General features: G+C 42.3%; 1 protein-coding gene across 3 annotated transcripts; it reads left to right on the top strand.

Annotated features, from left to right (window-relative positions):
* The first annotated feature begins 1,945 nt into the window (after window positions 1-1,945).
* On the top strand, window positions 1,946-14,787 carry LOC115111243 (G-protein coupled receptor-associated protein LMBRD2B-like). Of its 3 annotated transcripts, XR_003860785.1 has the most exons (19): window positions 1,946-2,095; window positions 2,369-2,622; window positions 2,878-2,978; window positions 4,929-5,027; window positions 5,139-5,306; window positions 5,453-5,663; window positions 6,336-6,410; window positions 6,546-6,659; window positions 6,821-7,004; window positions 7,539-7,720; window positions 8,022-8,155; window positions 8,403-8,508; window positions 12,041-12,138; window positions 12,376-12,482; window positions 12,725-12,771; window positions 13,034-13,133; window positions 13,364-13,492; window positions 13,525-13,591; window positions 13,683-14,787. XR_003860785.1 is itself a non-coding variant. In XM_029637106.1 (18 exons), the coding sequence occupies exons 2-18, from the start codon at window positions 2,449-2,451 to the stop codon at window positions 13,744-13,746; spliced, it is 2,061 nt and encodes a 686-aa protein (XP_029492966.1). In that variant the 5' UTR covers window positions 1,948-2,095; window positions 2,369-2,448; the 3' UTR covers window positions 13,747-14,787. The 3 variants fall into 3 exon arrangements, 2 of the variants coding, with proteins under 2 accessions (XP_029492966.1, XP_029492967.1); XM_029637106.1 differs by lacking the exon at window positions 13,525-13,591 and having other exon boundaries at window positions 1,948-2,095; window positions 13,364-13,460; XM_029637107.2 differs by lacking the exons at window positions 1,946-2,095; window positions 13,525-13,591 and having other exon boundaries at window positions 2,102-2,622; window positions 13,364-13,460.
* The last annotated feature ends 1,553 nt before the right edge of the window (window positions 14,788-16,340 follow it).

Raw genomic sequence — 16,340 nt, 5'->3', positions numbered from 1 at the left:
ACATCAGCCTACATAGTTTAATTAGCCTACAGAACATCAGCCTACATAGTTTAATTAGCCCACAGAACATCAGCCTACATAGTTTAATTAGCCTACAGAATATTAGATAGCCTACATAGTTTAATTAGCCTACAGAACATCAGCCTACATAGTTTAATTAGCCTACAGAATATTAGATAGCCTACATAGTTTAATTAGCCTACAGAACATCAGCCTACATAGTTTAATTAGCCTACAGAACATCAGCCTACATAGTTTAATTAGCCTACAGAACATCAGCCTACATAGTTTAATTATCCTACATAACATCAGCCTACATAGTTTAATTAGCCCACAGAACATTAGCCTACATAGTTTAATTAGCCTACAGAACATTAGATAGCCTACATAGTTTAATTAGCCTACAATATTAGCCTTAATTGTTTATCCCCTAAAAAGTGTCAGCCTCACTGCTTTGTTGTGGTTTCAGATTGTCCATTGAAATTCATGAAGACAGTCCTCTCTATAAAAGCACTAAAGGTGTCTTCTTTTTTTTTACCCCAAATTGGAAATGGTGGCAAAATTACACTTCCTGTCGAACGTTAACACATTTACTTTTTGTAACCTTTTGTGAGACAATGAGCATATATTTGGCCAAATTCGATGTTTAAAATTATACGTTTTTGTATGTTTTTAACAGTTATTTTGATCAACCCAGAGCAACTTGTCATAGGCATGTTGCTGTTGTTCATTTAAAGTGTTGTGTTTCTGTGACCCTCAGAGGCTCAGAAATTGGCGATTGAGCTTATTTTATGTACCAGTACGATCTAAAATAACCACTGATATGCCTTACAGGCGATTTGGCCACCAGTGTCATCAGACTTGAGCTTTCAACTTAGTTCCAAATGTATCTGAAAGATAAGACTATCAACTTGGTATAGAGACATTGACTGGAATTTAAAATATATAGTGGCTGCCACACCCCCAGGGGCCAAATCTGGGGTGGCTCCATATCTATATATTTTCAGGGTACATACATCTACCGCTGTCCCAGATTTTGTGATTTTATCACAAACTTTGAGTCCACATTTTCAGTTTAGCAGCACACCACTAGTGTACAAAACATAGATTATTTTTCATTCCTCCATATTAACACAGAAATCATCTTAAATTGTTTTGTTTTTTTATGTCGGTAACTAGCAGCTCGACAAAGTCCTACAATTTCAGAAAGATTTTAAAAAACAAAAACAGTTAAAACAGTTTTGACACCTCGTTTTTTTGACCCCTTGGAGTTTAAGGGGCAATCTCCGATTGGTTTTATTAATAATAATAATACATTATTGGACTTTGATATTATGAATATACTGTATATCCATCAATTCTTGGGGAATAGGCTAAAACATATAAATGTCTCATGTGTTTAGTTCAACTGAGTAGACCATCAGATCCCAAAACATAAGCTTGTTTTACTACCATTGTTTGTAAAGAACAAATTGTATACAGCCTCAAAAGATGGTTAAAACTATAAAATGTTGATCTCAGGATTGGTCAGTAAGCCTACATGCATCCTTGGCTCTGTCCAATCATTTGAGAGAAGGTACAGTACATTTCTCCAGCCCATTTCTCAAGCTGTTTTTCCAAAACAATGGCGGAGTATCCACTGTGTTTTTGTTTGAAATGCAGATGAGGCATACCCATTCAAAAAACATAATATTATGCTAGCACACACGTGTCAAACACATTTCACTGAGGGCCGAGTGTCTGCGAGTTTTTGCTCCTCCCTTGTACTGGATCGATGAATTATGGTCACTAATTAGTAAAGAACACCCCTCAACTGGTTGTCTAGGTCTTAATTGAAAGGAAAAAAACAAAAAACCCGCAGACACTCAGCCCTCGGTGGAATGAGTTTTGACACCTCTGTGAGCTAGAGGGTGTACGCACATAGCCTACATTTCCCGACATGCCAAGTTGGTCCAGACACGCGTACTGTTGCTTAACTGTTTCAAAGGTTGTGTACGCGGATTCCACTTTTCGGGAACACAATGTTATTGTCAGGTTATTATACGTGAGAGAAGAGACCGGCTCGAATAATTTCAGCTGGGGTTCAAGGATCGAGGTAAACTTAATATACTTTTATTTGTGGCTTGATATTAACAATACTGTTAACCTTAATGAATTAAATCAACCAAAAATATCGCTAACGTTAATTTATAGGCCACTAGTTCTTATAGGCTAGATTACAACATTACATTTTCAACCTATTAGGACAACGTTATATAACGGGTAAAACAGATGAGTCATATTTGCATTTAGCCAACACAGCCCTTTGGATTTGTTCCGTAGCATTGTCAATGTGTTTGTATTGCTACCTATGTACCCGCCCCCACAGTCTGTGCAGAGTTCACACAGACATACAGACAGACAGTGTGTGAAGGTGATGGCACAGTATGTGGGTATAGCAGCAACAGGATGAGCGCTGGAGCCCTGGGTATCGAGATTGTGCTGGTCTTCTTCCTGCCACTATTTCTCCTGCATCGCTATGGACACTTCCGCAAGCAGCACCCACTGGTGCTGTTCGGGACCCTCCTGTCCTGGTATCTCTGCTTCCTCATCGTCTTCATCCTTCCCCTGGATGTCAGCACGGTATGTTGTTCCTACCCGCCGATCGTGAGTCAGTTTAGCATTTCCCACACTATTGGTTAAGGGAAGCTGATCCTACATCTGTACAGAGAGGAAACTTCACCCCAGAGTGTATGGAAATCTGCTCATGTAGGAAGCTGTACAGTAGGGGTGTTAAAGTGATGAATAACTGTTACTCTGTCATGTAAAATAGTAGGACATTAAATTGTGCGTGTGTGTGTGCGCGTGTGTTTGCGTACTCACACGTTCTTATTTCAGACCATATATAACCAGTGTAAGATTGACAACGAGAAACCCAGGGCTCTGACCAGTTCAGACCCCTCTAATCAGACATCCAACTCCTCTGTCTTCCCTACAAGGTACAGTACCAACACATCTGGTTCAGGACGGTACCGTATTCCTCAACTAAACACCCTGTTACGCTATGCACTGATGAATGCCATTGACTAAATTCATGACCAACTTGTGTAGTGACTGGCTTCAATGTAGCGTAAGAGAGCTCTAGTAGAGGAACTCACTAACTAAGTACCTGGACCAGAGATATAGTTGAATTTGGAAGTTTACATACACTTAGGTTGGAGTCATTAAAACTCATTTTTCAACCACTGCACAAATTTCTTGTTAACAAACTATAGTTTTGGCAAGTCGGTTAGGACATCTACTTTGTGCATAACACAAGTCATTTTTCCAACAATTGTTAACAGACATTATTTAACTTATAATTCACTGTATCACAATTCAAATGGGTCAGACGTTTACATACACTAAGTTGACTGTGTCTTTAAACAGCTTGGAAAATTATAGAAAATTATGTCACGGCTTTAGAAGCTTCTGAATGGCTAATTGACATAATTTGAGTCAATTGGAGGTGTACCTGTGGAGGTATTTCAAGGCCTACCTTCAAACTCAGTACTTCTTTGCTTGATATCATGGGAAAATCAAATGAAATCAGCAAAGACCTCAGAAAAACAATTGTAGACCTCCACAAGTCTGGTTCATCCTTGGGAGCAATTTCCAAACGCCTGAAGGTACCACGTTCATCTGTACAAACAATAGTACGCAAGTATAAACACCATGGGACCACACAGCCGTCATAACGCTCAGGAAGGAGACACGTTCTGTCTCTGAGAGATGAACATACTTTAGTGCGACAGTGCAAATCAATCAGAGAACAACAGCAAAGGACCTTGTGAAGATGCTGGAGGAAGAGGTACAACAGTATCTATAGCCACAGTAAAACAAGTCCTATATCGACATAACCTGAAAGGCCGCCCAGCAAGGAAGAAGCCACTGCTCCAAAACCGCCATAAAAAGCCAGACTACGGTTTGCAACTGCACATGGGGACAAAGATCGTACTTTTTGGAGAAATGTCCTCTGGTCTGATGAAACAAAAATAGAACTGTTTGGCCATAATGACCATTGTTATGTTTGGAGGAAAAAGGGGGAGGCTTGCAAGCCGAAGAACACCATCCCAACTGTGAAGCACGGGGGTGGCAGCATTATGTTGTGGGGGTGCTTTGCTCCAGGAGGGACTAGTGCACTTCACAAACTAGATTGCATCATGAGGGAGGACAATTATGTGGATATTTTGAAGCAACATCTCAAGACATCAGTCAGGAAGTTAAAGCTTGGTCGTAAATGGGTCTTCCAAATGGACAATGACTCCAAGCATACTTCCAAAGTTGTGACAAAATTACTTAAGGACAATAAAGTCAAGGTATTGAGTGGCCATCACAAAGCCCTGACTTCAATCCTATAGAAAATGTATGGGTAGAACTGAAAAGGCTTGTGTGAGCAAGGAGGCCTACAAACCTGACTCAGTTACACCAGCTCTGTCAGGAGGAATGGGCCAAAATTCACCCAACTTATTGTGGGAAGCTTGTGGAAGGCGACCTGAAACATTTGACCCACGTTAAACAATTTAAAGGCAATGCTACCAAATAATTATTGATTGTATGAACTTCTGACCCACTGGGAATGTGATGAAAGAAATAAAAGCTGAAATAAATAATTATCTCTACTATTATTCTGACATTTCCACATAAAATAAAGTGGTGATCCTAATTGACCTAAGACAGGGAATTGTTACTCGGATTAAATGTCAGGAATTGTGAAAAACTTTATTTAAATGTATTTGGTTAAGTTGTATGTAAACTTCCCACTTCAACTGTGAGTCCCCACTGGACTGTCTGCTGACAGCTTTATGACTTGTGTTTATTGTCCTGTATTCATGTGGTTTCCTTTACAATGTGTACATAGTGTTGCCTCTTAGGAGGATGACCTGTGCTGCTGTCTCTTTTAATTACAGCACACCTAAAGTATGTCACAAGCCATGGAGCTATATTCCTGATGGAATTCTGCCAGTGTTCTGGCGCGTGGTCTACTGGACCTCTCAGGGTCTGACCTGGTGAGCTCTACTGTCCACCCACCCTGACTGCAATAGCAACCATTTACCAGTGGATTTTTTTCACTCTATTTTTGGCTAATGTGTTTTTGTTGTTTTTATTTGTCTACTCAGGCTGTTGCTCCCCTTCATGCAGTCCTATGCAAGCTCTGGGGGCTTTTCTATCCCAGGTAAGATTAAGACGGCCCTTATCGAGAACGCCATCTACTATGGCACCTACCTGGTCATCTTTTGCTCCTTGCTTATCTACTTGGCTGTCCATCCCCAGTGGCAGCTAACCTGGTGAGTAGACCCCATCACACCTTCTGCATCCCTGTCCCGTCCCCCCTCCTGAATCAATCCAACCCAATCTAAACATTAGCCATTCGTAGGGAAAATGCAAATCTGACCCTAGATCAGCATGTAAGCGTCTCTGTCTTCTCTTCCAGGCAGGGTCTGCAAACCATTAGCATCGCAGCAGCAAACACCTGGGGGCTTTTCCTCTTGGTGTTGTTGCTAGGTTATGGCCTGGTGGAGATCCCGTGCTTGTACTGGAACTCCTCTCGCCACGGTTACCTGTTGGCCAAGACCTACTTCAAGGCGGCCAAGCTGGCGAAGGAAAAGTCAGACGCCGAGGAAAACATGGATGACGCCATGGAGGTGAGATGGATGAGAAGAACTAAAGGAAGTCGTAAAGTATGATGGTTTTCAAAGGTCCACTCAGCGACGTGTCCGTAAGTATAGCGGGGCAGACCTCCAACACAAACAAAGACAGTACGACGCAAGACGCTAATCTCGGCAGCATTTGTTCTCGCGTTGTATGAGAGAGGAGCGCACTCCCGTGCAGATGGTAAATATTGTGGCTCCCTGTGGGCCCTGGTTAAATTTATAGAATGGGGTGACCATCAAATCAAATTGATTTATATAGCCCTTCGTACATCAGCTGATATCTCAAAGTGCTGTACAGAAACCCAGCCTAAAACCCCAAACAGCAAGCAATGCAGGTGTAGAAGCACGGTGGCAAGGAAAAACTCCCTAGAAAGGCCAAAACCTAGGAAGAAACCTAGAGAGGAACCAGGCTATGTGGGGTGGCCAGTCCTCTTCTGGCTGTGCCGGATGGAGATTATAACAGAACATGGCCAAGATGTTCAAATGTTCATAAATGACTGACGCCCACCGTTATCTGTGAGGCAGTTCATAACAGATCAGTCTCTCGCTTTGCACTCCTTCTGGTGTTTACACTACTCTTTATAGAGACAGTCATATCGCTGCGTAGAGGTAGGACAAATCAATGCATTGTTTTAGGCCATTGAATGAATTTCTCTTTGACAGGAGGTGACAAATGTCAACGAATCAATCGGGTACGGTCACCCCCTAAGGATCAGCATTGACACTATTTTGAGAAAGGTAAGAATGTCAGAACAAAGTTGAATACGTCCGTGTGTAAATCAGCGGTACAGTCTACAATGATGATAATTAATCATGTTCACTGTTAATATGAACGACTAAGTCTAAAATCTAAAATAAGCACATCCATTTTAGTGTCCCATGGAAATCCAGGAGAAAATGGTGAGGCTGAACACGGAGGACAGTGAGGATGAAAGCACACAGAGGACCTATCCTTCCAAAAGGAGCCTAGTGAAGCTTCATAAGACAGTAATTATGGGTTGAACCCCCCCCCCCCCTAATGAAACATTCTGAAATGTCCCTTTACATGGTCAGACGGTGATTGAATTCGACTCACATTGTTGTGAAAGTAACCCATGATGTACATAGTGTCTAGGAGTGGGGTGATCCTAGTATTGTGTGTTGACCAGGTGATCTGTGCTGGCCAGAGACACAGTCAAACCCAGGTCCAGTGGGCGATCCTTCTGGAAGAAGCCTTCCATTTAGAGGACGTGTGTAAGAATGAGACCAGTACCTCCCATCAGTTTGTCCATAGTTTCCTCTCCTCCCAGCCACCCGGCTGGCTCGGCAAATACCTGTACACTCCTACCATAGGTGAGTTCAAGTAGGGGACAACGGAATTCTTCAATAGTCCTTCAATAGGCTGTGTTCCAAACGGCAGCCTATTCCCTATGTAGTGCACTGCTTTTGACCAGGGCCTATAGGGAATGCGATGCTATTTGGGATACAGTTTACTGTATGCCTACTGTCAGGCCACGGTCAGCTTACCTGTGAACACGTTGAACTCTGGCTGTCGTGAAAGGACTGTGTTGTGGAAGCTGTATCAGGCCCTTTAGAAAATCCACTTATCAAATGTACACAGAGAATGACTTTATTCGGTATCTTCAACAGACTGGCTCTTGATATCTATCCTCATGCGTGTCCCTCCCTGCCCCAATACTCGTGCCAATATCTGACTGAAATGGGAACTTTTCAAAAGAGTAAACTCACACACCTTAATTTACCCGGTGCATGGAGCAAAAAGTACACTTATTGAAAAGAAGCTAAACTCCTCACACCAGTAATCTTAAAGCGTCCAACAATCGAATGGATCTATTTAGCAACATTTGTTGTGATGTTTTTCTACAGAGTGGTACTGGGAGTGTGTGCTGCGACAGTGGTGCTACCGGATGCTGGCACTACTGCTGTCTCTACTCTCTGTGGCTGTGGTGTGGTCTGAATGCACGTTCTTCAGCACACATCCTGTCCTCTCTCTCTTCGCCATCTTCATCCAGTTAGCAGAGAGTGACTACAACTACTTGTACATAGAGGTAGATATTATTTTGAGGATTCTGTGTGTATAGTTAGCCTGGGTGCCAGTCTGCAGAACACAAGCTGATTTGGGACCGGGCTAGTTTATTGTCGTGTTGATCTGAAAAATGTCTTACCTGCGTCAATAAAGTAACTAATACTATTACTACTACTAGATGTTTAGGATAGCATAGTTGCAAACACAGTGTGGATAAATGACATACATGAAAATGTAGAAGTATAACAGGAAATATGGAGAAAGGTTTTTCCGTTGAGTACCAACGAGCCAAATGATCGTTGTGATGTTCTGTCCACCACCAGATGGCGTGCTTCCTCACTATTTTGTTCCTGTGCGTTTGTGTCTACTCCACCGTGTTCCGCATCCGAGTCTTCAACTACTACTACCTAGTACCTCATCATCAGACAGACGCCTACAGCCTACTGTTCAGCGGAATGTACGTCTCTCACCGCTAAAATATACCGCGTTTTGTGAAGGTGTGTCTATAGTGTCCATTTTAGGACAGCCTCGAAAAGAAGTCTTGCTGAGACTGAAAGAAGCTGAGACTGCGGCTGTCCTAATATGGACACCGTAGATGTCACTATTTGAGCTTGGTTCTAGAGCTTTAGAACTCTACAACATTTCAGTCTACATGTTTGTCTGAGTATCACTTTGAGTACTGTGTGTATACCGTTAAAACGCAGGTTGTTCTGTCGACTGACTCCTCCGCTGTGTCTCAACTTCCTGGGTCTCATCCACATGGACGCCTCCATTTCTCACCAGCAGAGAATAGAGACAGCATACACCACAGTGAGTCACACCCGGTGTGCATCCCAAATGGCACCCTATTCAACATACACTGCCCTACAAACACAAAACACAGTAACTACGGCAACAGTCAAAATTAAAATATATATATATTTTTTGCTAACCAGCCAAATAGGTTGTAGGTAGATTAACTGATGTATCATATTATTATGAAGTAATTTTTTATGCATATAAACTATGACCACTGATTTGACCTATGACCCCTCAAATTATTAAAAAAATGTTTTTTTGCAAGTGAAAGACAGATAGATATATAATTTATATACATATTCACACCCCTGAGTCAATACATGTTAGAATTACCTTTGGCAGCGATTACAGATGTGAGTCTTTCTGGGTAAGTCTCTAAGAGCTTTCCACACCTGGATTGTACAATATTTGCACATGATTCTTTTTGAAATTCTTCAAGCTCTGCCAAGTTGGTTGTTGATCATTGCTAGACAGACATTTCAAGTCTTGCCATAGATTTTCAAGACGATTTAAGTCAAACTAACTAGGCCACTCAGGAACATTCAATATCGTCTTGGGAAGGGGGATACCTAGTCAGTTGTACAACGGAATGCCTTCAACTGAAATGTGTCTTCCACATTTAACCCAACCCCTCTGAATCAGAGAGGTGCGGGGGGCTGCCTTAATTTACATCCACATCTTCAGCACCTCCAGTATATATTTGGCCTTGCGCTTTTAGGTTATTGCCCTTCTGAAAGGTGAATTTGTCACTCAGTGTCTGTTGGAAAGCAGAATGAACCTGGTTTTCTCCTTAGTCCTTGAAGATGATAAGCATACCCATAACAGGATGCAGCCAACACCATGCTTGAACATATGAACAGACCTCCCGAGTGGTGCAGTGGTCTAAGGCACTGCATTACAGTGCTACCTGTGCCACTAGAGATTCTGTGTTAGACTCCAGGCTCTGTCGCAGCCGGCCTCGACCGAGACCCATGGGGCGGCACACAATTGGCCAGCGTCGTCCGGGTTAGTGGAGAGCTTGGCCGGCAGGGATGTCCTCGTCCCATCATGCACTAGTGACTCCTGTGGCGGGCCGGGCGCAGTGCACACTGACATGGTCGCCAGGTGTATGGTGTTTCCTCCGACACATTGATGCAGCTGGTTTCCGGGTTAAGTGGGCATTGTGTCAAGAAGCAGTGCGGTTTGGTTGGGTTGTGTTTCGGAGGACGCACGGCTTTCGACCTTCGCCTCTCCCGAATCTGTACGGGATTTGCAGCGATGAGACAAGACTGCAACTACCAATTTGATACCATGAAATTAGGGAGAAAAATTGTAAAAGAAAGAAAAAAGAAGAGTGGTACTCAGTAATGTGTTGTGTTGGATTTTCCCCAAACATAACACTTTGTATTCAGCACATAAAGTTAATTTCTTTGCTGTTTTTTGTTGTTGAAGATTTACTCTAGTGCCTTATTGCAAACAGGATGCATGGATGCATATGTTTAATTCTGTACAGGCTTCCTTCTTTTCACTCTGTCATTTAGGTTAGTATTGTGGAGTAACTACAATGTTATTGATCTATCCTCTGTTCTCTTATCACAGCTATTAAACTCTGTAACTGTTTTAAATTCACCATGGCCTCATGGCGAAATCCCTGAGTGGTTTCCTTCCTCTTTGGCAACTGAGTTAAGAATGATGCCTGTATATTTGTAGTGGCTGGGTGTAATTAATAACTTCACCATGCTCAAAGGGATATTCACTGTCTGTTTTTTTTACCCATCTACCAATAGGTGCCCTTCTTTGCGATACTTTGGAAAACCTCCCTGGTCTTTTTTGTTGACTCTTTGTTTGAAATTCACTGCTCGACTGAGGGACCTTACAATTGTCTGTATGTGTGGGGTCCAGAGATGAGGTAGTCATTAAAAATGCATGTTAAACACTATTGTTGCCCTCAGTGAGCCCATGCAACTTGTGATTTGTTAAGCATTTCTTTGTCCTGAACTTATTTAGGCTTGTCATAACAAAGGGGTTGAAAACTTATTGACTCAAGACATTTCAGCTTTTCATTTTTTATTAGTTTGTAAACATCATTCCACTTTGACATTAGGTGGTATTGTGTGTAGGCCAGTGACACAACATTTCAATTGAATCCATTTTAAATTCAGGCTGTTAACACAACAAAATGTGTAAAAAGTCAAGGGGTGTGAATACTTTCTGAAGGCACTGTATGTGGTTAATGCAAAGGCAAAGTGCAGTATCTACAATCTAAATGTGTTGATCCAACTTTCTTGTTGTGTTTCTGTTTGATGGGAGCTGTTTGAGAGTTCTCACTACATTCCAACTGTATTTAATGATATGTAGTTGTGTTTTCATGTTTTGAATGTTTTATTGTAGTAGCCCTCAATAATCCTTTCGCCATAGGACTATTTCATCACGCAAAATGTTTATACTAAATATTTGTCTTTGTGCAGTATCTACAATCTAAATGTGTTTATTCAACTTTCTTGTTGTTTTTTCTGTTTGACTTTGTATGGTAATTTATTTGACTTAGGGGTCATAGGTCAAATCAATGGTCATGGTTTATATGCATAAAAATAACTTCATAATCGGATGATACATTTTAATATTTTTTATTTATCTGTTATTTTACCAGGTAAGTTGACTGAGAACACATTCTCATTTACAGCACCGACCTGGGGAATAGTTACAGGGGAGAGGAGGGGGATGAATGAGCCAATTGTAAACTGGGGATTATTAGGTGACCGTGATGGTCATCAGTGTATCACTTATCTACCTACAACATATTTGACATTTTTGGCTGGACAGTAAATGCATTTGAAAGACATTTTTCTCAGTGTCATTGTTTGCGTACTTACTGCTCGTTGCCTTTGCTTGGTGGGAAACGGGAGTCAAAACATGGTGTGAAAAAGCCGAAGTGCAAATGTCACACTCCATTTTCTCTGAAACGGAACATATTTGAACCAGGACACTTTGCCACAAGATAAAACAGATACTGCAAAGCCTTATTTTAGTCTTAACCACATTTTTGACCAAAAGTGTAGTTTCTGCATTTTTGCCTTTTGTAGGGCAGTATAGACCCCACAGTGGAGGTGTCATAATACCCATAAAACCTAGCGGTCAAACAGGGAAATGGTTACAATTGTTTTTCCACCATTCATTTTTCCCGTAGTGCATTTTAGAAACACTTAAAATATGGGTTGTGGGAAAATTGATTGAATTTGACCGCTAGGTTTTATGAGTATTATGACTCATACTGTGGTAATCTATAGTGCACTACTCTACACCAGAGCCCTATTTCCTATGTCGTGCACTACTTTTGCCTAGAGCCCTATTCCCTATTTAGGGAATACAGTGCCATTTTGGGACGTAGCCTCGTCACATGGGCTCTCTCATTGTAAAGGAAAACTAGTCAAGTCGTGAGGAACCCACTTGGCATGCTACTGAACAATGAACATCACCATACTGGGATTTATTTAAACAGCTAGACGTTCTAGGTATCGAAGCCACCATTTTCTCAACTCCTTTTTTTTTTTCTTGTGTCTACCAGATCATGGGCTCTATGCGTCTCCTCTCCTTCATAGCAGATGGTTTCTACATCTATTACCCCATGCTCATAGTCCTCCTCTGCATCGCCACCTACTGCAGGTATGTCTGGACTGCAGGTCTATTTGACATCCTCTCCAGGGGATTCCCATCATAAGACCACAGTGTCTGTATTGACATTTGTCTCATAGTGGTGATCTAGGATCAGTTTGGAAGTTATATGCTTTAACAATCAATGGCTATATTCATTTAAAAGTCCAGAAATGGAACCCCAGATTGCCTCCTTTACCTAACACATGGCTGTGTGTTTTTCCTCCCCTCCTCCCTGTGTATTTTCAGCCTGGGTACCCGCTGTCTCAACCTCCTGGGGTTCCCACAGTATATTAGTCAGAGCGATGACTTGACCTCTGAGCTGGTGGAAGAAGGCAGAGAGCTTATCAGAAGAGGTACTATTGTAGGGTGAAGTTGCCTCTAGACTCCGATCTTGGATCAGTTTTGCATTGGTTGAGGTTAATATTGTGGGAGGGGCAGCTGATCCTAGATCTGTAACTAAGGGAAACTTCACCCCAGAGCAACAGTTGTACACTCAGCCTGGATGCCGTTTGAGAAGCTCTCCTTTTGGAGTCCAGTGTGGATAAGACCAAGTCTGGGACAATGTTGCCACTATCTCTGCTTGTTGTTGTTGCAGAAAGAAGAAACCGACAGAGAAGCGAGGATGCGGAGAGTCGGAAACGAGTGAGCACGGTCCTTTCTTATTTGGAGTCTTCTCTGGACACTGGAGAAGACCCCGTATCAATGTTCACACCACTGCATTCCCAAACTATGAACCACCTGCCAGCTCATTGGGTTCATTATCTATGTAAAATGCTCCGGCATGAAGTTTCCCTTAGATACAGATCTAGGATCAGCTTCCCTAATCCTGGATGCAAAAACTGACTCAAGAACGGGCGTCTAGGGTCAACTTAACCCTATACCATGTAAAGTAACTGTTTTTCAGGGATGGAGAGAGCGCTATGGAGAACAGCGCAATGTGAGGAGGAGCAGAAATGGTTATTCCGAGTTAAAGGACAACGACTCTCCCTCAGACAACAGTGACAGTGAGTATGATGTTTATGATGATCATTTTCAACAGACTTAAAATATTTAATGCTTATGGCATAATGCCTGATGCATTATAGCCGTCAATCAAATGTTATTTTGCGTCCCAAATGAATACTGTTCCCTATGTAGTGCACTACTTTCCCTATAGGCCCTGGTCAAAAGTAGTGCACTACATTGGGAATATGTTGCCATTTGGGACTCAAACTTAAATGTGTGTTCTCTTCAGCTGCCCAGTTGACCAGGAGAGAGAGCGGGGATCACACTGGGCTACTTCAGGACGTGGACACCACAAGCCTAGATCCTAGTGATTCTCCAACCCAGAGGTACTAGATCCTAGTCATTCTCCAACCCAGAGGTACTAGATCCTAGTCATTCTCCAACCCAGAGGTACTATGCCCTAGTCATAGTACCTCGTGGACAGTGGATGACAGACTGGCGCCCAGGCTAGTGCATGGTGGGAAAACATTGTTTTATTATAATGGCAGTAGAAGAGAAAGGGGAATGATTGATCTGATATTAATTCTCCTTGGTCTGTCCCTCTCTAGGTACGCAGGAGGACGTTACCTCTCCCTGGCGTCCTCTCGGACACACATTTTCAACCATGTCTGAGAGGAGCCCCTGCTCAGAGGCTGTGGGACTGAACTGACCTTTCCTCATTGCCCACACGGCTGCTAGAGTTCCATGGATATTTTCTTCTTCTCTTTTGTCCTTTAGCCTGTTTGTCTGGAGATAGATATTTATTTAATGCACATTGGGGGATCATAATGAATAAGATAACATGGACCAGGGGGTCCTGATCTGAGATCAGCACTCCAACTGTGGTTCCAGTAGTGCCCCAAGAACAAAACATTGTCTGACCTCAGGAACAACTGTGACTTTTAACCTTAGGAACAAGGGATGCATTAGGGCCCCTGACCAAGTGCTTACCTTTTCTCCCCCTCCTTTGATTTCCGTTTGTGTTTTTAGAACCCATTAATTCTGTAACGACTACTCAGTCATTTTATTTTACCTTTATTTAACTAGGCAAGTTAGGAAAGAACAAATTCTTATTTTCAATGACGGCCTAGGAACAGTGGGTTAACTGCCTTGTTCAGGGGCAGAACGACAGATTTTTACCTTGTCAGCTTGGGGATCTGATCTTGCAACCTTTCGGTTACTAGTCCAACGCTCAACCACTAGGTTACGATGCCACTCATCTCACAATGCCTCTTCTTTGCCAGGGTATGTATGAGTTTTTAGGGTACAATGATAATACATGTCTTCTTTCTAGGAGATTTTCCTGTGCCTTGATTTTTCTAAAGTCATAATGGATGTGCTCCATTTTAAATGGTTTTATTTCCATAAATGCTGTATATTTAAATATCGATGTCCTTTTATAGATGTACTGTCATTTTTTAATCAACAAGTATTGACTGCACTGTCGTTTTTTATGAATAATAACTGAGCTCAGTGGTGTTTGATGCTTGGACCTTAAGGGTGAGGATGGTGTGAACCATGTTAACCAGTAAGAGCTGTGTGAGTCAAGGTTTGATTATGTAAAATCCCCCATTATATCTCAGATCCAGTTTCAATAAATCATCCCCCCCCAAAAAATTGTGAAACTATTTTGTCAAATATCAATTCAATTAAAGGTATGTATTTGTAAATTAACTTTGATCTATATTATTAGTGATGGTTTATGGTGATGAAGGGATGATTTGACCTCCTCATACCTGCTACTGGGCCGTGCAGTATGTGTGGAGGCTACTATGGTTCTATGACTGCATTCCAGTAGTGCACTGTATAGGGAGCCATTTGGCACACAGCCTATATGTGTGGACTGGTGGATCCCATACTGTGGTGTAGGGGGTGGATCCCAAAGACCCTCCTCGTTATTAAGGGGACGTGAAGATTCATGTTTTGCTATGTGTCTAAAAACTCTGAGTATACGATGCACAAGCTATCTATATCAGTCTTTGTGGTTAAACCCTGCTGTTGTGAGAGTGTGCTTGCAGGCTGGGTCTGAGTCTATATTAGTCTTTGTGGTTAGGCCCTGGCTGTTGTGAGAGTGTGCTTGCAGACTGGGTCTGAGTCTATATCAGTCTTTGTGGTTAAGCCCTGGCTGTTGTGAGAGTGTGCTTGCAGGCTGGGTCTGAGTCTATATTAGTCTTTGTGGTTAGGCCCTGGCTGTTGTGAGAGTGGGCTTGCAGGCTGGGTCTGAGTCTATATCAGTCTTTGTGGTTAAGCCCTGGCTGTTGTGAGAGTGTACTTGCAGACTGGGTCTGAGTCTATATCAGTCTTTGTGGTTAAGCCCTGGCTGTTGTGAGAGTGTGCTTGCAGACTGGGTCTGAGTCAGACTGAAACTAGATAGAGAGAAGTAACCACTGTCTGGTTTTGACATGTTGATCTTGAGTGACAGTAGACAATGCTAATGAATTCAGAGAAGCTACTGTACCAGGTTGCCTTATACGGTAACATCAGCTTATTGATACACACATACGTTGATGTAGGTGATCATACCACTAGGGAGTGAACACATGTAGAAAATCAGCTGTGCCCTTAGGTGGGGTGCAGAACTTACTCGGAAACATGCGTGTCATGTTCCCGTTGTCAACTTGTCTGCAATTGCATTAATAAAGGTTTTTGATTTATTTACTTAAAGATATTGCTGATTTCACCAATAAGCAAATGATTGACAAGGAACCTACCCCGACAGTGGATGTCCTTTGGCTCCAGTGTTCTTCTCTGTAGGGGTTAAATGTAGCCCTGAGGCAGGGCAGGGATTACCCATGTTTCACGGGAACTGACCCAGAGAAGCCCATTCTGTATTCTCTATTGAAATCCATAACAAACTTCAATGGCTTCAGCCGATCCTGACCGGCCACTCTCTGTACAGTCTGTTCCCTTCGTCGCCATGTTCTCGTGCGAGACGGGCCTGTCCAGCACCTTCATCTGCCTGACAGCCCTCTCTAATCGCTTATTATTTCCCCTAATCTACAGGACCAGTCAAAAGTTTGGCGACACCTACTCATTCAAGGGTTTTTATTTATTTTTTTACTATTTTCTGCATTGTAGAATACTAGAAGACATCAAAACAACACATATGGAATCATGTAGTAACCAAAAAAGTGTTAAACAAAATATATTTCATATTTGAGATTCTTCAAAGTAGGTTGGGAGGGGCCAAGTCCCACTCTGGTTCTCACGGGGACTGACGCCGGGCA

Source organism: Oncorhynchus nerka, linkage group LG27 (assembly GCF_034236695.1).
Source record: "Oncorhynchus nerka isolate Pitt River linkage group LG27, Oner_Uvic_2.0, whole genome shotgun sequence".
Lineage (NCBI taxonomy): Eukaryota > Metazoa > Chordata > Actinopteri > Salmoniformes > Salmonidae > Oncorhynchus > Oncorhynchus nerka.
Note: the sequence above shows the minus strand (reverse complement) of the source record. Positions and strands in the feature narration are given on the sequence as shown.

Coding starts and splice junctions, on each gene's coding strand:
- LOC115111243 (XM_029637106.1), top strand. CDS start 2,449: ATGAGCGCTGGAGCCCTGGGTATCGAGATTGTGCTGGTCTTCTTCCTG. Junction 5,028..5,138: donor ACCTCTCAGGGTCTGACCTG/GTGAGCTCTACT, acceptor TTGTCTACTCAG/GCTGTTGCTCCCCTTCATGC. Junction 6,411..6,545: donor TTGACACTATTTTGAGAAAG/GTAAGAATGTCA, acceptor CATCCATTTTAG/TGTCCCATGGAAATCCAGGA.